This window comes from Akebia trifoliata, chromosome 4 (genome assembly GCF_017979445.1).
Source record: "Akebia trifoliata isolate Shusen 1 chromosome 4, ASM1797944v1, whole genome shotgun sequence".
Lineage (NCBI taxonomy): Eukaryota > Viridiplantae > Streptophyta > Magnoliopsida > Ranunculales > Lardizabalaceae > Akebia > Akebia trifoliata.
The window spans coordinates 10,612,386-10,636,230 of record NC_141378.1 but is presented as its reverse complement, the minus strand read 5'-3'; the positions used below and the strand labels follow the sequence as shown (position 1 = coordinate 10,636,230).

At 36.2% G+C, this 23,845-nt stretch overlaps 2 protein-coding genes and 1 non-coding gene across 3 annotated transcripts; 1 reads left to right on the top strand and 2 right to left on the bottom strand.

Moving 5' to 3' along the window:
• Positions 1-394: 394 nt before the first annotated feature.
• Positions 395-16,419, bottom strand: ATR1 (P450 reductase 1). Its single transcript, XM_086439407.1, has 18 exons — positions 16,033-16,419; positions 15,283-15,342; positions 15,129-15,205; positions 14,964-15,021; positions 14,787-14,870; positions 14,676-14,712; positions 10,230-10,299; positions 9,646-9,843; positions 9,467-9,559; positions 8,793-9,018; positions 8,289-8,372; positions 7,887-8,038; positions 7,204-7,300; positions 6,885-7,034; positions 6,736-6,813; positions 5,997-6,119; positions 5,799-5,912; positions 395-668 (listed from the first exon to the last, which is right to left on the bottom strand). The coding sequence occupies exons 1-18, from the start codon at positions 16,318-16,320 to the stop codon at positions 588-590; spliced, it is 2,070 nt and encodes a 689-aa protein (XP_086295533.1). The 5' UTR covers positions 16,321-16,419; the 3' UTR covers positions 395-587.
• Positions 4,342-4,422, bottom strand: TRNAL-CAA (transfer RNA leucine (anticodon CAA)). Its single transcript has one exon. It is a non-coding gene; the product is annotated as a tRNA-Leu (tRNA).
• A 1,497-nt stretch (positions 16,420-17,916) lies between the features above and the next one.
• LOC147403713 (Inositol monophosphatase family protein) lies at positions 17,917-23,038 on the top strand. The gene is made up of 3 exons (XM_086439406.1): positions 17,917-18,501; positions 20,927-21,323; positions 22,377-23,038. The coding sequence occupies exons 1-3, from the start codon at positions 18,106-18,108 to the stop codon at positions 22,775-22,777; spliced, it is 1,194 nt and encodes a 397-aa protein (XP_086295532.1). The 5' UTR covers positions 17,917-18,105; the 3' UTR covers positions 22,778-23,038.
• Positions 23,039-23,845: the final 807 nt, after the last annotated feature.

Below are 23,845 nucleotides of genomic sequence, written 5' to 3'. Positions count from 1 at the left end.
ATCTTGCTCCCAACATTATAATCTTAGAACATTCTAAAATAGAGCACAGAAAATAGCTGTTTCAGCAGAAAATCAGTTTCCCCAACGATTTTCCATGTAAACAGAAGTTGTTGAGGGTGAATTCAGTCTTGGGTCCTAAGAATGAGACTATTTAATACATAGAACAAAATCCAAAGCACATGAATTGAGTAAAAGCGTATACGAACGTACTTTCTGTAACAGAAAGATCAAAAGAATATGGATTGAATGGAGGAACGAGATTCATTTAGCAGACACCAAAATTTTGGGATAAGACTACGATGATGATGAACTTTGAAGACTAAACAACAGGTTCATCCCCTACCGTGCAGTTTCTAATATTACAAAAGATTTAATAATATCAGAATCATCAAGATGAGAATAAATTTTTTTATTAATTTGTAACTTTAAAAACACAACCAATCCAATTTTTTTCCATCATATACTTTACAAATATGGTTCCACCATTATCCTTACAAGACCATCCCATACGATCTTTACTTGAATCGTATTAGTATGGGCAAAAAGGTCAGAGCAAACCGATATGGCAAGAATGCCAGTAGAAACAATCACCACACATCTCTAAGATATCGTCCTTCCATCTGGAGTTTCTTCACTGCAGCCTCGGCCTTGGATGATTCTATGGATTCCTACAAAAGATTCCAAGTATATTCGTAACATGAAAATGGTTTGCCTCAGCCCTAGCTTGATTTTATCAAGCAAAGTTCATAGCATAATATAAAACATTAACCACCCTATAGGCCATGTTTGACAACAGCGACTACAATGTTTTACTTATCCTAAATTGGTTTTCATGGTAGTTAATCTTGACAAGATTAGCATCAATGTTGATTGTTTGACATGATCTTGTCATGAGTTTAGTCTAACATGTTGTTTTTCTAACATTGAATCCAATCTAGGCTTTAGTCTACCATGTTGTTTTTCTAACATTGAATCCTATCTTGGCTTTAGTCTACCATGTCTCTGACACTGGTACATGTCTATTCTCATGTAACAAATAACCTGAAACCAAACTCTTAATGAAATATGTTTACCTATTGAAATAAACCATCGTATCACTCTATTACACAAGCTAAACATAAAATGCTGGACTCTTTTCACCTCACGCTAAGAGACCATTATTTAACATTCTGAAACATGGATTATGAAGTAAATAACATAATCAATGTACATGTTCATAGAAACCTTCATGGCAAAATGCAGATGAAGTTAAAAGCAATTAGATCGTATGGAAGGAAAAAACCAGAAAAATGTTAGTTTTTTTTACGTTATTGTTTTGGATTTAAATGAAACACAAAATCAATAAAGCAATTCCACAACCTCTCACAAAATGAAGAAAGGTGCTTTCCTGTTCAAAGATCCATCATTGTTTTGCTCATCACATACCCAAGATGAGTGATGAAAAAAGATTGGGAACATGAGTTCCTCTGTTCCCTTCCCCCCTACCACACACACACATAGTAGGGTAGTGTAATCCTTCAGAGGACCCAGATTTTCCACTTTGCTAATCATATCAGGTGAGGGCCACAAAATATGGCATGATTATATGTATGCCACAGACCGACATGTAGCACTCATGTTACACTCGATCTAATCCCTCAAAGCAGCCCAAGTCAAGCTTCCCTAATGCATCCACAAGTTCCCTCAAGTGTTCACAAGTGACTTAGAGTGAGAGCAATACAAGTTTTGTTACTTTTTTTCTTTTTTTATACTTGTCAAAAAATATATATATACTTGTATTGCTCATACTCTAAGTGGGTTGGGTGATTGGTGATCCCAAAGGGGATGATAACAAATGAGGATTGATCCCTCTTATATAGACTTGAGGAGGACATTCTAAAAAACTCCTTATTTATATTTCTAGAATTTTTTTTTTAATGATTATAATTCCTTTTTTTTTTATAGATAAAGGGAAAGGAAAACAAGCAATACAAAGGGAAGGTCGAGATGACCGAGCAAGAAAAAAGTAAAACAGAAAGTAGGAAAAGGAAATCTAAATGTCAAAAAGGTTACAAATAACTTCCCAATGAACTAAAAAGTCTTCAAAAAAGATCCCTTTGAACTCTTCGAAGATCTTACACCAAAAGAACGATAAGCCCAGAATCGCCAAGAAAACCTCTTGAATAGAACTTGACTTTCCTTCAAAAGTCCTTGAGTTTCTTTCCTTCCAAATACCCCCAAGAGATCGCGAAAGGAGTTGGACTCCAAATCAACCTCTTCGAAAAACGTAAGCTAGCCCCCAATTGAAGCCATTTGACAAAAACGCCTCCCATTGAACTTGGAGGCAACAATCCACACCAAAACAAGCCAAAAAAAAAAACAGCCTACCCCTCCTTAGCCATTTCACAATGAACTAGCAAATGGTTCATCGTCTCCTCATCTCGCATACACATGCAACAAACATTTGGCCCACAAAAGCCTTCTTCCTCCACTGATCAAGAGTAAGGATCTTTCCTTGAATAGCTGTCCAAACAAAGAAGGCCACCTTTACTATTAGTGCTCCAACAAATTGTTACTATTAGTACTCCAACTTCTCAAATCCTTCCCACCTGAAGCTCTTGACATGTTATCAAGACACCCCAGTAAATCCATGACCTCCGGCACCTCCCAATCATTCAACAATCTTCTAAAAGTCCCTACCTATCCCCCCCTCTTCATCCACTGCCCTGAAACTAGCAGATGATTATAATTCTATTAAGAAATAAAGGAGGTCGAGAAGACCTAATTAGTACATGAGAAAACCACAATCTAACCTAGAGCCAAACACATGAGATCCCATTTAAACAGAAAATCCCCCAAAAAATACCCCTTTAAACTCCTCAAAAACATTGTCACCAAAAAAATATAGTAATCTTAGTATACCAATGGTTGCTTCTTAAAATGCTTGCTCATTTCCTTCAAAGATTCTTTTTATTCCTTTCCTTCCCGATCTCCCAACACACAATAAAAGTGTAAGGGACTATAGAATTCTTACTATGAGAAAATGGCCTTGATCAAACGGCTTTGGAATTATGCCATAGTATACATAGGTAAACCCAAAATGGACGGAACAACGAAAGAAAATGTGACCAAATCTCCCTAAGAAAGGTGCAGTGAATAATCAGGTGATCAACCAATTTGCCACTACATTTACAGAGGAAGCAAAAGTAAGGCACATAATCCCAAATTTATTCAACGATCAGTGGTTAGAATTTTATCTAAGGCAGCTCACCAAATGAAGAAAGCCACCTTCAACGAGACCGTAAGACCCCAAATGGAGATGACAAGGTTATCCACAGAGGAAGTAACCACTACAAAAGAATAGAAGGATTTGACTAAGAAAATCCTTTCCCAACTACATGTCTACTCCCTTTGGTCCTCTTTTGACAACATTATAGGAATGTGAGAGGTATGATAGATAAGATTAACTATATCTTGAACCTCCTAATCATTAAAGCCTCAAGCTAAATTCCATGATAGGCCACCCCCATTATGAATCTAGAAAGCTTCAAATGAAAGACTTTTTTAGACGAGGTAGAAAATAAAGATGGGAATTGATGAGATAAGGGCAAAGTATCATATCACTGATCCTCTCAGAACCTTACTTTATTTCCTCTACCTATCCTAAAGGCAATCCTCCAGCGGAATTCAAGTAATAACTTAACAATACCTTTCCAAAAACAGCAACCATAGGAGGATCTCACCTCTCCACTTTCCCACCCAAACAACCTCTCGTCATACTTCGCCTTAGTGAATCTCCTCCACAAGCTCACTTGATTAACCCAAAACCTCTACAGCCATTTGCCTACCAAAGCAAAGTTTAGCCTAAAGCCCTTGATGCTTAAACTACATTCTTCTTTGTAGAGTGGATTGGCTTCCACTTCACCAAATGGAATTTCTGGTTTCTCTCCCTATTATTCTAAAGATATCTAATTAACTTTCCACGAAGTGCTTTGACACGTTGAGGGATACTAGGCTTTCCACAAACTCAACGCATGTCCAAGGAAATGGTTGTTGCTATCTACTCCAATAACGAATCATTGGTTTAACAGAATCACTAAATAAAATAGATAGACCTTTCTCTTCGTCTTAGGTCATCCCTATGTGATTCCTCTTGAAGCATATACTCAGGGGGTGGGTGCAGGGCGGACGATTTCAAAGCGGACTCCCCATTCATTGGATAGAGAAGATCGCCGAGATTTCGTGATCCGCTGCCGAACTTATTCCAATTCCAACAGCTCGGACTCGGATCGTGGGGATCAATATCGATTCGATCCGAGATCTCTTATTGAATTGCTCATTCAATGAGCATTCTCAATATTATGCCTTGAAGAGGACTCGAACCTCCACGCTCTTTAGCACGAGATTTTGAGTCTCGCGTGTCTACCATTTCACCATCAAGGCATCTTGAAAGTGAATCGTATTCCATGAATATGATATCTATCTAGTGTGATGTATGGAATATACCCAAACTTTTATATATTGTACCAAGAGGAAGACTCACTAAGAAGATGTGAAAGATCTCACTCGACAACAAAAAGACCTCGAAACATGTGAAGATTGGTGACTAAGCCATCCCCAATATTTTACACTTAGCCAAAACTCTCAATTTCAAGTTTTTCTACTCAAGACAATCTCATTCAAGATTATCAAGGGACAAGCTGGGCTAGGATTTAATTTTATTTTAAGCTTGCATCTTCTTCTCCTATCCCTCTTTGTTTTTTTTTTTTTCTTTTTAGAAAACCTTGAAGATGTAATAAAGAGCCCTCCTTCATCCCGAGTAGGTTGAACCACAACCTTGAGCATGGAATGCTTGAGGCGGTTTGACCGAAAGGATGGAGGTTGAAGCCTTTTTTAACTCACTTATCTCTCCTGCATCATAATGTATACTATGCACACACACACCACACATGCTTGGCCATGATGAAGAAATGTGTAACTCTCTTGATAGGGTTGAAGTTTCTACCCAAGCATACATGCATCAAGGTTATAGATTTAAGGGAACCCCATCTATAGAATCTCCCTAAAATCCTAAACCAACATTCCAACTCATGTAAAAGGTGATGACTCCATGGGATATCCTTTTCCATAAGGTATTTCCTCAGGTCAATACTAACATTAAATCCTCTTTCAAAGAGATACATTCCCACCATGTGCACACACCCACTTCATGCATCCTATGCATCTTGTTCTTTTTTAACTATCCAAGAAATGGCCAAATTTAAAAAGGTAACCATCCTAGGTAAAGAGAATGGGGTGCCTAACACTTTCCCCATTCTCTAACCGAATCCCCTTACCTAGATCTTATGTAGATCATACCATTTTCCATGAACGAGAGTCACTACAATGTCATGAAAAATGATTTCCTAAAAAATTAATTCAGGTGTCCATTCACACCCATTTCCAAAAAAGAGTGGTGGTGACTCCAAACAACGTAGTATTGAGGTTCAACGATGAACATCTCATGTCTACAAGCTAAATTAGAAAACAGTCTCAAGATAACTTGATTACTATTTATTTATTTATTTTTTTTTTATTTTTTTTTTTTTTGGGGGGGGGGGGGGTAAATAGCCAAAAAGAATTTCATGAGGAGAAATTTTCCAAAAGCAAATACCCTTAACAAAAAAATTGTCCTTGATCCTCACCATTGTCCCATGACAAGTCAAACTAAATGGAAAGAAGTGCACTTGCCTATAAAAGCATATTCACATGCGTAAATGTTTATGATGCGTTAAATACATACAATGAGCAAAAATTAACATAAATAATACTAATCATACCTGCTCTTGGACAATTGTATGCAAAGTTCGGTGGACATCTCTAGCCATTCCCTTTGCATCGCCACACACATAGAGATAGCCACCACTGGAAATTAGATTCCACACATATGTTGCCTGGACATGGAGCACGTATTACACAATTATGAAATTATTAGAAGAAATATGGGAGTTATGACAAGTGAATACATCCCACTTTACCTTCTCCATCATCTTATGTTGAACGTATTCCTTCTTTGGTCCTTCACGTGAGAATGCGAGAATTAGCTCTGATAGCACACCTTGTTCCACAAAGTTGTTAAGCTCTTCCTCATAAATGAAGTCCTGCAAAAGGAGATCAATAATAAGGAAACTAGTACAATGCAAAAATAATTTAGCAATATTTGGCAAACAAGAAATAACTTCCTGCCCTACATTTAGTTCTCAATAAATGCTACCTTTAAAAAATCCAATGTTGGCATTAAGAGGAAAACTTGAAGTGTGCTACCAAACATAGGGATGACAATTTTGCCCCACCCCACCCCTATGGGGACATGTTTTCACACCTTTAAGCGGGGACGGTTTTGATATACCCCGCCCCGTTAATCCGCCTGCCCCGATATATATATAAATCCATTCCATTCTCTACTTGTTCAGGTTTTTTTTTTTTTAATTTAAATTTCTTTGTGGATGTGTATCTTCTAAAATCTTATTAGGATTTGCTTTGATTAAGAAAAAAAAATTGTTATTAAAGGGCAGGGATGATTTAAAACATTTTGACCCGAGTCAGGGCCGGGGCAGGGTGAACACTTATAATCAGGGATAGGTTAAGCTAAACCCGCCCTGTTGCCATCCCTAATCAAACGAAATGGGCATTTAAAAGACTAAACAAACTCAGAATGTATCTTAGGCAAGGGTTATACAACATGTGCACGATACACTTATGATGATGGATCATTACCATTCTGCGATTTCTGCAGCCAAAAAAGAGGACAGTGGGACCAAGTTCAATACCATCTCTCTTCAGGGCCAGTCTTTCCTGAAAAAGTGAAAATTATATAAATTCTTCTCATATAAACAAAACTGTGAGAATAATAAACTTTTTATTACCTGCAGAAATCCTCTGAAAGGTGCCAAACCAGTACCAGGTCCCACCATGACAACCGGAATTGAAGGATCAGCTGGTAACTTAAAATTTGAAGCTCTCACGAAAATAGGAGCTGAGCTACATTCATGGCTTTTCTCAAGAGGGATTGAACGCTATTAATATCCAATGCAGCTGAGTGTTAGATAACAGACTCAATTACAATCTTAAACATAGTCTATAGGGCTTCACAAATACCTTTTACAAAACAAACTATTAAAGTAATAAATAAAATAAACGAAAGAAAGAAAGTTGCCGCATCAGGATTGTGAACATAACTCCTACCTTCATCCACGTTGAACACACCCCTCTGTGAATTCGTCCCGTTGGACTTGGACCGTAAACCAAAGCGGAGGTTACATGAATTCTAGAAGGGGCAAATCTGCACAATATATAGTTGCAACCAGTTAATGTTTAGAGGTGCTATTGGGACCCCCAACTTTTACTTATTACACACCAATTTCTTAAATTATTTATCACCCCAATTAAAGATTAAAATACACTCTTCAAACATTACAAAGGTTTGGCTCAAATTATAATCTCAACATTACAGAACATTATAACACTCGTTCAAACAATTTCAGTAGCTGTTTTACAATTATGTTTAGGTATATATAAAATCCTAAACCCAAAAATAGAAATCTATCCACAGAGGGAGAGGGCTTCTATTGAAAACCAGCTTTTACTTATTCTCAACCATTCAGCTATTTTCTTTATTTTTAATTGGGGTGTAATAATTGGGGTCCGTTTGATCCTCGACTCAACCAGTTGCATGTAGGACTTTCCAAAGAGGTGGTGTGTGTGACCATGGGATTAGTCTCACCCAAAGGGTGGGAAAACCCACAATGAGCAAAAAAAAAAAAGGTAAAAGTTGGGGTGCCAATAGCAGCTCTCTAATTTTTTTAGAGTTTCAGTAGCAGATTAAATTGTTTCTAGTTTCAATGATCCTAAAAAAAATTAAAAATCACCTAGGAGAGGACGAGATGGAATAATATCGGGGTTGTAAGCGAGGGGCTACTGCTGCGAAAAAAACACCAAGGGGCGGTTTTGCCGATGGGAATTCAGCCATTACTTCAAGAAGGCTTCTCTGACTTCCAATCACCCATTGTGAGTACTCATCCTGGACAAAGAGAATACAACATAATTGTAAATCATCCTCATCATCCAAACCTTATCCCAATAGGAAGTGACAGGGACCGGCAACATAGTGCAAAAGAAACACCAAACAAGCGGAGTTCTATAAACCAAGATATAGCCTTAAAAGTACATAATTACAATGTGCAAAGAAACCAACAGGAAAGAAACCTGACAAATTGCGCAAAACTACCATCAAGAAAAAGAAAAAAAAAAAAAAAAAAAAAATTGTGAACCTTTCCCTCAGGTGATGACAAAAACTTTATTCTATCTGCTTCACTAGGTTCAGATGCATGAGCGGCCAAAGCAACAAGAGCAGCCTGAAATTGCCAATAAATATAACCATATAAGCCCAAGCATTGTGAATAATGATGCTAAAAAAAAAAACAAACATTGATAGGTAAAGATGATTTCATCGAAGCAGAACAAGGGTCGAGTAACCACCCGTAAGATTACAAATGGATACAACCTATCAAAAAGAGACCCCCCGCACCGCCCCCCCCCCCCCCCCCCCCCCCCAAAAAAAAAAAAAAGAGTGATTCTATTCCCATACCAAAAGACCCATCTCAATTCAATTGTAAATCACAAGGAACTAACACACATCTGGGGTGGCATTAACAAAGGGTGGTGTGGCAATTGAAGTTCTAAGAAAATGCTACTCCATTACCAAATTACAAACCCTATCCCACCTTTCAAGGAAACAAAACTTAAAAGGAAAGTCATCCAGAATAAAATTTAACCTTTCTAGGAGGATTCAGGAGATCCGCATAACGTGCTAGTGCAAAGCGTAAAGTGCAAGGACCAGGGAAGGGGGGTGGTAATGAGCTTCCCCGAGGTGAACCATCCTCTTTGTCAGTGTGGAGTGAAAATAGCAAATCCAGAGATTGACCCAACAAACTTCCTGCTTCCTCGACAGTTTCACCACAATTTTCAGCATAAACACCAACATGATCGCCAGTTTCATACCTGAGAATAAAAATCCATTAGTAACGAAAACTTTTGTGAGTAACATAAAGTACACATCAATCAAATTGAGAAACTAGGATTTGAAGGGGAAAAAAGGCCCAAAATAGGAATGAACCAAAAAATATATTGCTCACCGTCCTCGACCTAGCAGTTTACAGATAAGAAAAGAAGACAAGGAATGCACTTAACACTTCAGTGGTGTCGTAAACTATGCATTAGGATGGTCTCTTTGAGTTACCATTTTACTTACCAGAGAGACAGAGACAGAGAGACTTACCAAAGGAACAAAGAAAACATGCATTACAAGTATTTGCCTGGTCAACATGGTCAAATTCATTTGGTACTTCATATAAAGAAATAATGCTACAGCTAATGTAAGGGAGCCACCAATGATAATTATATTATATAAATATGAATCTGAAGAAGTATTAGATCAGTATAAACTTACTTAAGGCCAGTGTCTGATATGTCAAATTCCAGATGTATGCAAGATCGGTCAGAATCAGGTTTGTGAAGCTCTCTTTGAACAGCCACATTGGCTCTTCAGGTAAAACAAGAGAAAAAAAAATTATTCATCAATGATAAAAATGGCTAAAGAGAACAAGAACATGCATATGTTCCAAGTACCTGCAAGGATGGTGAATATCAAATGCAGAATTCCCATTTGCCATATTTAAGTATTTGTTATCCTCCCATGTTGTGTCGGTAGGATCATGAATCACTACTCGATATTCAGGAACAACGGCAGTGTATGGAGTAGATACTGTATTAGTGGCATCCTCATCTCCAAGTAATTGATCCAATTCTGGCCATAGTGACTCTCGCCTAGAACCATAGTATCAAAGTTGGGATTCGGAAAAATTCAGAAAAAATTGGAAAATTTCAGAAAAAATCGGGAATTGAATAAAAATATATTTTTACTCAATATAATATTAAATAAAATTACAAATTTTCTTATTAAAATATAATAAAAAATTACATTTTTCAGAGCTTTGTAAATAAATCATCGATTGAAAGAAGCATGAATTAATCACGACTTTTTCAAAAAATCGGAGAATTTTGTCACTGCCTGAACAGAATAATCATGAGTTCCATCCATATAAGCAGATGGCTGAAATCATGATGACTTCTATTCCCAAGTCTTGCCCAAGTTAAGAACATAATAAGTTAACTCTAATTTGCAGCCATTGAGGAAAAAAATCGTGGCATACCAAGCAGAAAAATCATCTTCAATGCATTTATCATCATCACCAAGCCCCAATGGAATGAGGCGCTTAGCACCTACAGAAACCATATGAATATAATTCATATTCAGTCATTCAGATACAGATGTTCTCTAACTATGAAGAAAAAAAACTTGAATTAATAACATCACAGTCAATTGACACATTCATTAGATAGCCAGACTACATAAAGGTTTCCGCAAATATTAACAGATGAATTTCTTATTCTTTTGTAGCAATGGAACGCAACCTGTGTCAATATAAAAGTAGACCTTGATACCTGGTAAGTAATTTGGTTTTGCCTGGAATGGCATACTTCATGTTACAGATCATTACACAAGGAGCCTATAAAAACTAGACAAAATTGAAATTTTCTGATTATTCGACCACGTAAATGACTTGCCTCCCAAGGGAGGTCTGACAAGAATTGTCGATTCTCATACTCCCCGAAGCATTTCATTCCTCGAACAAGAATCGAAGAATATTAAAATCCCCTCCCAAGCACCATGGTTTGTCTAAGAACATTGCTAGATCATCCTGCTCTTTCTAAAATTGAAAAAATCCACTTCCAAGATTGGCCCATACACTCCAGAGAAAACCCAAGAAAACTTCTTATTGATATAGCTGAATAGAATAGAAATTGAAGAGGCCCCAAGAAGATGATCCACAACATTGATGAAGAATGCGTACCAAATTACAATCATCCCACCCAATAAACCAATTGATAGTAACACGCACCACCCCTTATTTCTAGATCCCCAGAATTCCAGTATTGTTACTTATGATACAATGGATAGCTTGGCTTCAAAAAGGATTGTTGAGGTTTCCCAACTCCAAGGTTGAGGAAAGAAGGAGACAAGGGGAGGCATCAGTGTGGTGCCTGCCAAAGTACTCTGACGATCAAGTAGGTAAAAGTGAATGAAGAAAGGTGTCAATGGGAGTGTAGGGATGTAGAAGATGATGAATAATATCTTCCCTGATAATTTAAGAGTGAGATTTCAAGATCTAAACCGTTCTCTAATCTTTGAGAGGGGTTTTTACGGGCAATACCCAAGGTTAGGTGTCACCACGTGATTGGTTCAGATAGGTTGTGAGTTTGATACTGAATTAGACAGATGGGTGGCTGAAATCCACCTGAGTGATCTTGGAGGGTTGTGTCATGCCCAATTAATGCAACAATTGAGCTTGATTAGTAAGAGTCTCCAACGATTTGATGTAGGGTTGGTAGGATATTTATTTTGTGGGCCTCTCTGTCAGAGAATGTCTCATCTTATCTCCTTTTTTTGATAATTGATGAGTGGTATCGAATTTAATGTTGAGATCTAGAGAGATATTTGATCTGGGAGAGCTCAGATCTCTTTGAAGTTTATTCTTATTGTCTTTTTGATATACACTTATGTCCTAGGATTAGGAGCAGTGGGATTCCTCGGGTTTCAACTTCCTTTCAAGCTACTGAATTAGGGGGTCATGCCAGGTTACTTAGCTCTCAAGTGCATTCCTTCCCTTAGAAGAATAGTTTTTTCGGTCGTTGCGAAGTGTCCGAGTATGGGAGTGTCGATCATCTACAGCTTTCTGCGTCATTCGACCTGACCCCATGTTGCGTTCACGATTAGTTAAACTTCACCGACTATAGTCCAAATGGCGAGGATTTTTACATTGTATTTGCGCCCATGGATATACATACTTATGTAGTATCTGTCTATTCACGAGGAACACGTGTCATCATCTTGTGAGAGGGAAAAAATGGTATCCACAACAAAGATTCATTGTTTGCATGTTTAATTGAGATTCTTTCTTCTCCCCATTATTATTACTTAATATAAGAGTTAAAATTATAATCGTTATTACCATCAGCTTTTTTTGTAAATAAAAAATTTATTGAAAAGAAAAAAAAAAGGAGGCCAAGGTAGCCACCCAACAATACAATTGGAAAAAAGAAAAGAAAGAGAAATCAAGCTACATAACACTCATGCATCCCATGATATATCCCACCTGAACAAAAAAGTTTCCGCTAAATTCCCTTCAAGATCCTATTCCAAGAGAAAATTAAACCCATAATAAAGAAAAGAACTCCGTGTAAGGGATTCTCCTTCCCATCAAAGATTCTACTGTTTCCTTCCAGCCAAATACTCAACATACGGTAAAAGCGTTGTGGACCAAATGATTCTTTTCTTGAGAGAATTTGTTTCGAAATGCCAACATTGGAATGAGGCTAAAACTGATGATGGAAGACGCTCATGAATTCTAAATAATGAAAGAAAATGGACCCAAACTTCTCTTGCAAAAGGGCAATGACTCAGTAGGTGGTAAACGAATTCCCAGATTGATTTACATAGAAAACAAAAAAAAATTGACATAAGAAACTTCCCTTGCTGGTCTATGATGACCGAAGACATGTATCTAATGAATAGTGTGCCATTGCTAAACTTTTTTATTTGAAAGTAATTTCCAAAACCACCACTCTTTAAAAAGTTACTAAAATGCAATTTACTTTAATGGTACAAATAGGTGTCTAAAGTCAACAATTTTGGGTCTTGCTACTTCAATCAAAAAATTAAATAAGCTTATATATTATCATTTATTTCTTTAATTTAATATATATTAGATAAATGAAATAGTTTTATTTATGGCTGCACTATGAAAGTATGGGACATAATGATTGAACAAAGATAGAGAAAAAAATGAATATATTAGAGAACTAATTTGGTTTTACACCAGGCAGATCAACCATCGAGGCAATCTTTCCCATTTAAACAAGTTATAAAGAAGTATAGTGAAAAGAAGAAGAATTTCCATAAGGATTGTTGTGCGAAAGCGTGACAAGAGCAAAAATTAAAACGAAAGAAATTACATAAAGAACGCATGATTTACGTGGTTCGGTAAATTGCCCACGTCCACGGAGAGGAAGGTGATCAATCCACTAACAACAATAAACATTACAAGATCTTAAGCCTCTGCAACTCTCTCAACTGCAAATAACCTCACAGAGCAATAAAAAGAGCAAAAACATAATAAACCCCTAGCCCGAAAATACATATATTTACGCAAGACCCTTCGAGCCGATCTCCTACGCTCGCAAAAGGACCTTTTACTTTAGATTAGCCTCTTGAAACCCAAACCCAAAAAGAATACTAAACATATCCCAAGAAGGATTTTATTGGCTTAGAGAAAGTCTGTAACAAAGTACCTAGAGAGAGAGAGAGAGAGCTAATTTGGAGGTATTGGGAAAGAAAGGAGTATCGAATGGATACATTTAGGACAGGTCTACATGCACTATAGCTAGTGTGAGGGGAAATGGAGATGAGATCAATAAGTTACCTATTAAAATAGGTTTACATCAGAATTGGCTTTAAGTTTATTTATTTTCACTGGTCATAAATGAAGTAACTTGGCTTTTTAAGTCTATTTGTTTTCACTAGTCATAGATGAAGTAACTGCTCCAATTCAAGAGCACATATCTTGGTGTATATTATTTGCAAATGATTTAATATTAATTTATAAGACTAGAGAGGAAGGTAACACAAATAGAATTATGGAGAGAGGTGTTAAGAATCCAATGACTTCAAATTAGGTAGAACTAAGACTGAATAGGTGGAGTGTAAATTTAGTATTGACACTCGGGAGAAAAAATTCCAATAAAAACAAACGATCTAGAAATATCCCAAACGATTACTTCCATTATCTCAGCCCTATTTATACATAAGAATAAAGAGGTTGAGGAAGATGTTACCCATAGAATTGTAGCTGAATGGCTGAGTAGAGGTGTGCTTTTGGAATATTTTGAGACAAGACACTAACCAAATTAAAAGAAAATTTTATTATGCTTTATAGAGCTGAAGGTTGGGAGGTCAAGAAACATCATGTTAATAAATGGATATCGACATGGATTAGTGGAAAGATTAGGAAAGATACAATTATAAACCCATTAGAGAAAAAGTAGGAGTAGCTCCAATGGACTACATAATAAAGGAAAGTCAATTGAGATGGCTTGAAACATGTTTAAGGAAGGCCAATTACGACACTAGTTGGAAGAAATATTCTAGTTGAAGTTCTAAAAGACCAAAAGGAAGACCCGAAAGAATTGTTGGAGATAGTAAAGGCACATATGAACATCTTTCAATAATGGAATATGTGATTCTAAATAGAATGGAATGGAGGAACAGTATTCATTTAGCCAACCCCAAATCCTTCGGATAAGCTTTGATGATGATGAGATAAATAAAATTGTTTTAGACAACACCAAACCTCTGGGGATAGGGATTTTACAATCATGATGAGATAAATAAAATTATTTCCTAGCCTTCACCTAGGCATGGCCTCATCTAGGGAGCAGGGACAGTGATTTTGACTTCAAGGAACAAACATGTAACATGTCAATGGTACAAATCATCAATGATAATGCCAATAACTTTCTGTAGTTACATCTATGTATACCTTGTTCACTAAGTTGTTCATCCACCACATTCGCAATCTGTCTCCAAAAAAATGGTTGTCAAAAAATATCAAAAAAATGAACTGATGAACATGAGCTAGTTAAAGATGTACCTTATTGAAATGTTCATATTGACGATTACCCAAACCAAAAACACCATATGTGAGTTGTTGAAGCCAAGCTCCCCCTCCTTTTTCCTAAAGACAACATCTCAGAGACCTTAGAAAAGCATTGGAACCTAAGGACTACGTGACTTGGACTCATCGTATTTAAGCTATGCTCATTATTACCTCAGTGAACCATTTGTAAAATCTTGCAGCATTGTCGGTAGGTTCTCCATCACCATAGCTACAATGTCATATTAGAATCAAAAGATGAGCACAGTGCTTATCAAAACCATAATGCGTTCAAATATCCCAAATGCATTTCCATTAAGTATCAAGGTTTCGTCTTACGTGGCTATCATAAAAAATGCCAAGGTCTCCTTCTTCAGTTTCTCCTCATATTGATCGTCGTCAGCTGCATAATCATCCTAAAGAAGACCACAGATTAAAACTAAACCTACCCAATTAGATGCTAAAACCAGAAAATCGTGCATAAATCACATACCAGGTCAACTACTTTGACAATTGCTTTATCGTATCTTGCCTTAATTTCTTCTGCTAATGCCTGTCACAAAAGGAACCAAATTCCAAACACGATAACGAGGACCATATAAATCACCTATAAGTTGCTCCTCCAGTTAAAATGTCGACAAGACCATCATATTAAACAAGTAAATACGAACGAACAGTTAAACCCTCAGCTCAAAATCCCCTATGCAATCATAATTATTGTGATTAGATAATAAATCTGGATTAAAACCATTAAAAAAGGGTCTTTTTAACATTAAATACACCTCCACAAAATATTTTTACAACCTAAAATGCCCTCACAATTTCTTTTTCCTATTAAAAACACTCTCAAATGCTTATTTCCAAGGTGTATTTAATGCATCTTAACATGTGCCCTCAGAGCACACGTTAACAAAACCCTTTAAAAACCTCATGACAGATTATCCAACTCTTAAATGGGCATCTAAACAAAAAAAATCCATGGTCTTAACAAAGCCCCTGAAGTTATTCTATCAGTTTGCACACATTTTATCGCAGAATTTTTTAATTTTTCTGGTACACAATCCAAAACAAACAGAATCACATTCTCTTAGCCAGTTTTCCTCATCAAAATTCACTGAAAATTACATCAAAATCCAAACTTTCTATAAATTTAGAACAATTTTACTTGAAAAAACAATTAACCAAACCTCAAAACTACATCTTTTGGGATCATAAAAAAAATTGAGGATATTTTTGAAATTACCTTAGCAAATCCCTCGGCGGTACCAGTCTGAGTACCATAGAAGATTGTGACCTTAGTTTTGCTCGGATCAAGTTCATCCTCCTCTTCCTTGGTCAGCGAAGGTTTTAGAGATTCGATAGGCTTCAAGGGTTTCTCTCCAGCAGAAGATTTCCTCCATAGAAAGAAAGCCAAGCCAATGAGAACTGCAACTGAGGTCGTGAGGATCACTATAACAGTATCAGAAACCGATCCTGATCCGAGTGAGAATCCAAGGAGCGATTCGAGCGAGTTCGTCGAATTCGAATTCATGGTGGTTTTAGAGAGTCGAAAGCTACGGAGAGAAATGTCGAGACCTTCCTCTCCGAGCCAAGCTTCTCGAAACCCTCAAAAAGAAAGAAAGAAAGAAAAATGAAAGAGAATTAAATAATAGGGGGGGATTTTGACTATCTTTTTTGGAATTTTTTTTTTATGGTAATGCAGGCTGACATTAGGTGTTACTGCGATTCTCACATTTATGACGTGGAAATGCAATAACCGTAGATGTTTTTCAATTGTATCTCTAGGAAAGACATCTTTGGCTATCACATCAACGCAGTAAAAATCACACTGAAAACAGAGTCTCCGCATGATTTTCCATTTTTTTAATATATCTTTTAGAAGATGCGGTGTGGAGCTTGTTTGCCTAATTGACTTGCTTTACCTACCCCGATCCCTTAATTTCCATATTTGTGGTGGGAGTAGGGACCATATACTAGATCAAAATCATTACGACTAAGATCATAAAAGATGATCCAATCTTTTTATCTTTTGGTCTAGATGGAGACTAGATACCATGAGAGCAATTTATCCTATTAAGTAAAAAAGCAACTCAAAAGACAAATAAGTATTAGTTCAGTATTGAAGGAAAATGTTGAAATAATAATATTAAAATGTATATCGGATGCTTATCGATTCGGATACAATAATATCTAAATTTGAATCCAAAATTTATATCTAATATCCATATTCGAATCCAACGGATGTTCTAAAACTCCATTTGAATTAAAATCTGATTATCTAATCAGATATCAGATAATATTCGATTAAAATTTGAATAATTTGTATATATAAATTTTTCTTATCCAATTGATTTTTCATTATTAAAAAATATTTATTATATATTATATTATTTATATAGAAAATTAATCAAATAAAATAATATATATCATATATTATTGGATCCGAAAAGTTAATATCTGAATTCGTATCTAATAAAGATTCAAATATATAAAACTTCCAAATTCAAATTCGAATCGAATTCGAATTTTTGACCATCCAATGACACCCCTACCTTCCATATCAGTAATGTGAGAATCGATGTACATTTCAATGTTATTTTGACACAACTCATAATGAAAAGCACGATAGATAGATAGATAAATAGACAAATAGATACAAGCTTTTAACACTTGTCAAGTTCAAGTAAATTGCCCTAGCATTTATCATATTCGCAACATGGACAATTGTCCGTATTTTATCAATTAAAAGCGGGACTCTAATATTTTATTCTTTTGGAAATGAGAGGCTCTCGTCATTTAGGAGTATTAATCTCATCATTCATTTTAATTCCTAAAACGTGTTTTTTAGTGAATTTGTCACTTTTATAATCAATGAATTCGATGATAAATTTTCAGAATGAAATTGCCATTAACGATGAGTTCTCTGGTATTTTATCAATGAATTCGTTTATTATAAAAGTGATGAATTCACTCGAAAACATGTTATTCGGAATTAAAATGAGTAGTGTGCCACAAGCAGAATTTTGCCATGCTAAGCGCACACCCCTTCTTTTTAATTGGAGCGTAATAAGTAAAGTTGGGGTGCTAATAGCAGCCTTCAACATTATCCATCAACTTCCATCATCTTATCACTTATCAGTTATCATTTGTGAAGCAGTGTATCCAAGCCAAGATTCGCTTCCAATTCCAGAAACCCTTATTATCTCCCAAAATTATTATCCATTTTCCTTGAAATTTTACAAACCCTAATCTCTGCAAATGATCGATTCACCAATTCTCTTCCAAATCCTCCATACCAACGAGAATCAGAGCAATTATGCAATCATCCACTCTATTCTTGAATCCGAATTTGAATTTCCCGCCCAAACTCTCCAATTTCCCTCAATTTAATCGTGTTTATAGCAACGGATTCTCGTATCGTCTTCGAATGGCTTCTTTAACAGGTTTGAGGGCAAAATCCGAAATAGTTGGTTCTAAATCTTCGATCGGTGACGATGGGATTCGGACTCTAATGGATTATGTTGGTAAGGGAGGAACCAATGTAGGAGATGATCTAGTGGTGTTGATGTCTCATTTACAGTTCGCGTGCAAGAGAATCGCATCGATTGTGGCGTCTCCCTTCAATTCGGTGCTCGGGAAACATACAGGTCTAGCCGATTCTGGTTCATCGATTGGGGGAAGAGATGCTCCAAAACCGCTGGATATTGTCTCGGTATTCTTACTTCCCATTATTGGATTGAATTTTCGGAGGTATAATTACGGATTTTATGATTAACTTAATTCCTTAATTTTAGTTTTTGAGTGTTTTCTACTTATGGTTTCAAAATTGGTTTGACGTCTAGTTCATGGACGGGACCGAGTTGTCTCGGACGAGATAAAACATTTTAAGCCGGGCTTACAATTATTTATGAATAATTATAAATATTTTATAAAATATGGTAGATTAGAAGATGTTTATTCATAAAATCATATTTTATTTAGATAAGAGTGATTTATTTATTTTTAAATTTAAATTATTATTTTTATGAAAATATACCAAATCTTGATCAACTTGGATGAGATTTTCAAAATATCATCAGAGTCATCTCGTTTGTCTTGCGAGATTCTGCAAATGTGAGACGCCACGTCCATCCGTCTTGCTCATGGATGATACTGAGATGACTTGGGCAGGTTCATGGTTTTAAATCTTGGTATTTTCATCTCGTCTCGGACAAGGTAAAATGTTTAACTCAGTTTACAATTATTTGGTAACCTGTAATTATTATTCAGTGAGGGCAATTGTTGAATCGCCCTTAGGGATTTATCCTAGAAATTACCTGATGTTTGGGGTGGGGGATTGCTTGTGCTCGAGGATTAATTGGGTGCTCTAAGAGGTGCGTATATAATATTTTGCTAAGATATTATTTAAAAAATAATTAATTTTTAATGAAAATTTCAAACCCAGTTGGCTTGGCCTTGTTTTATTGATTCGGCCGATATTTTTTAGATACAGACGAGTCATATTGAAACTCAGTTGAGTCAATGTGAAGGATGATTCGCATTGAATATGTTTGTCGTTCATGAACGAAACCGAGATGACTTCGGCAAGTCATCTCATTCTCAAATGATTTTAAAACCATGAATGAATGGGTTTGAACTTTGAAGATTGGGAATTTAGGATTCTATATTGTTTTTAATACAATTTTAGTCTTTATATCAATTCGGAATTCAAATTGAAAAATAGAATTTAGTGTTTTGAGTTCAATGGACATTTAGATATCTTCAAGCTCAAATGTCCGAGGTTGTCAAAACTCAGAAGACACTAACATTATAATCAATTGCATTATATATATATATTATAAATAATCAATTTCACTGTCTAGCAAGGTAAGCATTGCTTGAAGAAAAAAAAACATACATTAAAGTTTGTTACCAAATTTATGGATCACCAGATGGGGTTGATTCCGTGCTGTGTTGAAAAAGTGGGTCCACTAGTCTGTTGTCCAAACATTGAAGCTGACCCATGAATGGGTAATGCTACAGCCTAGAATAATCATATTTTTGGGTCCATTGGATGAGCACCAATACAATGGGGTTGGCAACATAAAGATGTAGCTGGGGGATGAAGGCCACTTGAACTGGTCTGGACTTTGTCGAGGTTTGAAGCAGAATTACCTTGCAAAGAAAATGTATCCGAGCCAGACTATCGTAGACTTGGATATTTTTTTTTATTTCTTTGGCATGCCTCTTGGCTTTATTCGAGTTTTTCGTAGGGGCTTTCTTGTTCCAAGTAAACCTTGTGATGATATTTATTCTAGTTTCAACCAGTGGATTGTTGTATGGGGGCTTGTTACTGCCCTTGATAGATAAAGCATGCCCCCTAAGTCATGGTTTTAGTCATTTTAATAACAGGAAACTGATGTTACTTCTGAAAAGAGGAAAATTCATTTGTATTCTTATTTAGTATATGTGCTTCACATGAAGTGTCAAGAACCTCATGTTGACGGGTGCTACATGGGAAGTTTTCTCATACCTATGTTACATTGTTACCTGGTTTGTTGGTTCGCTCAGGTTCATGGTTCGCTACTCTAGAATGAACCTGGTTCGTAGGGGTAAGTAGAGATAATTCGTCTCTTGGTTCGTTTGGTTCCCTAGATTGGTTCGCTTGTGCATATATATAATTCAAGTATACAAGTTTTAAGTACAATTATAATGTTAAAAAATTATAAGTTAAATAAAAATAAATTAATACAATATTTCAAATTCTAAATATAAACAATGAAAAAAATATAATAAATTAGTTTGCTTTATTGAACCAACTAAACAAATTGTTTGGTTTGGTGAACCCAATCAAGATTCGGTGGGTTTGTGGTTCGCTTGATTTTACAAACTGTACCACGAACTGGTTTGGTTCGTACCGGTTTGTGATTCGGACTAGTACCTACCTATTTGGTAGCATAGCTCTAGTCAGAACTCACGTCATTGTTGGATTCAACCCCCCACTCCTCCTTGACGTGTGGTTCTTTAAAGGCGATAAGAGTTTCAATCTTCTCAAGATTAGCTTAAGTTTTCTCCTTTACTAGTTCAAATGGAAAGATATAAGAAGATGACAAAATAAACTATATATTGCTGATCAACAGAAATTTCTTGTTGTGTAGAATGAAGTCATCTTGTCCTCTCTGCGTAATTCTGGCAAAGTTGCAGTCATGGCTTCAGAAGAAGATGATTTTCCAGTTTGGATAACCGATGATGGCCCATTTGTGGTGGTCACCGATCCCCTTGATGGTTCACGAAATATTGATGCTTCCATTCCCACCGGAACAATATTCGGGATTTATAACCGCTTAGTTGAACTAGACCATCTACCAGTAGAAGAGAAAGCGCAACTCAATTCGCTCCAACGTGGGACCAGGCTTGTCGCTGCTGGTTATGTACTATATTCATCGGCCACCATATTATGCGTAAGCTTTGGTTCAGGAACACATGCATTCACATTGGATCACACAACTGGGGAATTTGTTCTTACTCATCCAAGCATAAAAATTCCACCTCGAGGTACTTAATTAATTTCTTATGTATCTTTTCATAAGAAAGTTTGAATGTATCTTTACTATTATAATGAGAGAATGCAGAGTAGAAATGGTTCGACACCAAAATTTGAGTGGCCATAAATGCCCCTACTTTTTATATTTAAATTTAATATAGTCAGGGTCATTTTGGTAAAAAAACGAATAAAATTGTACCATGACAGTTGCTTAGTTTTCAAAATTACAAAAGTATCCTAAAAAAACCCTTCCATCAATATTTTAAATTACAAATAAGCCCTTTTGATACATGAGTTTTTGCACATGCCACCTTCTAGTTGCATGATAATAAATATTATCATAATCATTCAACTTCAATATGTGGACACTTTGGCTCCCTAGATTGGTATGGCAGAGTTTGCTGGGTTGAAGCACCCATTGGACAGGGTCCCTAGGGCTTAAAATGGGTCTGATTCGGCTTGGATCTGAATAAAACCATATTCAAATCCGAATGTAGTTATCTAGACCTGAATCCGTATCCGACTAGGATCCTTCTAGATAAACCATAGAGATCATCCTCACCAATAATCAGCGCATTCCGAAACTTCTAACCCCTGTTTTGAAAAATGTTTGGCTATCCTTAATTCTCTCATCTCTTGAACCTATTTGGTATTTTCCAGATAATTATATATATATATATATATATATATATAGAGAGAGAGAGAGAGAGAGAGAGAGAGAGAGAGGAGAGAGAGAGAGAGAATTCGGATCCAGACGGATGTATGCGTATCCGACTCGGATCATGGAACATCAAACCATATGCAATCCATTTTTTAGATTCGGATAGGACCCCCACTAAATTCGGATTTTGAATCAATTGAATTTCGGATAAAATCCAGCCCATTTTATGCCTAAGTGCCCCTAGATTTTTTCCTATGTATATAGAATTGCTCAAAGAAATTTTGACTGCTACGAGGATTTTGTGCCATCTCATAGATATCTCATTATCTTTAATACCTTGAAAATCTGAATTTTTTCGAGTCTTCCAACTTCCTTATGATTACTACTATGTTTATTTTTTCAGGGCAAATCTACTCTGTAAATGATGCACGATATTTTGATTGGCCTGAAGGTTTAAGGCGATATATTGACACTGTAAGACAGGGGAAAGGAAAGTATCCTAAGAAGTATTCAGCCCGTTATATATGTTCCTTGGTTGCGGATTTGCATCGGACTTTGATTTACGGTGGGGTGGCAATGAATCCAAGGGATCATCTTCGTCTTGTTTATGAAGCAAACCCTCTTAGTTTTCTTGTGGAGCAAGCTGGTGGCAAAGGGTCTGATGGTAAAAGTAGGATTTTATCGATTCAACCCGTTGAGCTTCATCAAAGGCTTCCTCTATTCTTGGGAAGTTTAGAGGACATTGAAGAGTTAATGAGCTATGGGGATGTTCAACAGAAGATAAATCCTGGGTACGAAGTTTGACTTTGTTTCGATCTCTCTACTAATTGCCATTATCCTCAAAAGAGCATGAAATAGAGTGTAACCGTCATCCCCAACGTAGAGCAACCAATCCATCCCCGGTTGGTTGTTTGTTTGTTCATTTTTAGTTTTCTTTTGTTGGATTGTGAACAGGTTAGGTTGTTTTTGTATCAATTGGTCTTGCACAATGAATTCGATTAGCTCCTATAAGATACTTCTTGTATGAAAAATTCTAAAAATGTTGGAAAAGTCCCACTTTTACTACCTTGAATCTCTTTATAATGTTCCAGAAGTTTTGGATGCCATGGTTCGTGCAGTCTATTTGTTTGCATTCTAGAAAGTGAGATTTTTTGCTATAAAAAAAAAAAAAAAGAAGAAGCTAAATCGGGGATTTGATAGAATCCCGGACGACCAATTGTAGGCAGTCTAATTAGAGAATTTTGTAATCTGAGGATTACCTCAATACATGCAGGTTTGAGTGATTGTTCGACTTGGGATTCTGTGAAATCCCGAAATGATTTTTCTTTAAGCAAAAAAAATTTCTTTAGAAATGTCATTATATTAATCTTTTCTATACAGCTCGTTAAAATGTTGCTTGCGAACATGGATCGACATTTAAGGGCTTCAATGCATGGTTTTTAAACTTGGTATTTCGTCTTGTCTCGTTCAGCTCCGATACCGAGTTGTCTTGGGTGAGTTTTCCGATACGTTTGAGATGTCTCGTGAGACAAATCAATAAATTGCACTGTGACTCACAAATCTCGGTTAAAAAATGACTTTGTGAGTTGGTCTCGTTCAGCTCTAATATTAAGTTAACTTGGGCGATACGTCTCGATCTTGGATGAGTTTAAAAACCATGCTTCAATGGGAACTTCCAGCTCAAAAAGTGTGCTGCCCGTTAGAAGCCATTTTGGTTTCTTAGAAAAAAAATTGGTGAAGTTCATTTTAAAACATTTATCATAAGAAGTGGTTATCAAAATAATTATTTGTTATATGAAGTATTTTAGATATACCCCTACACATTGTAGTGAATATTTGAGTTATCGTCATATGTTTTCAAATTGATGATAT

Coding starts and splice junctions, on each gene's coding strand:
- LOC147403713 (XM_086439406.1), top strand. CDS start 18,106: ATGCAATCATCCACTCTATTCTTGAATCCGAATTTGAATTTCCCGCCC. Junction 18,502..20,926: donor AACCGCTGGATATTGTCTCG/GTATTCTTACTT, acceptor CTTGTTGTGTAG/AATGAAGTCATCTTGTCCTC. Junction 21,324..22,376: donor CATAAAAATTCCACCTCGAG/GTACTTAATTAA, acceptor TTATTTTTTCAG/GGCAAATCTACTCTGTAAAT.
- ATR1 (XM_086439407.1), bottom strand. CDS start 16,320: ATGAATTCGAATTCGACGAACTCGCTCGAATCGCTCCTTGGATTCTCA. Junction 7,035..7,203: donor TGTGTTCAACGTGGATGAAG/GTAGGAGTTATG, acceptor GGATATTAATAG/CGTTCAATCCCTCTTGAGAA. Junction 6,814..6,884: donor CTTTCAGAGGATTTCTGCAG/GTAATAAAAAGT, acceptor TCACTTTTTCAG/GAAAGACTGGCCCTGAAGAG.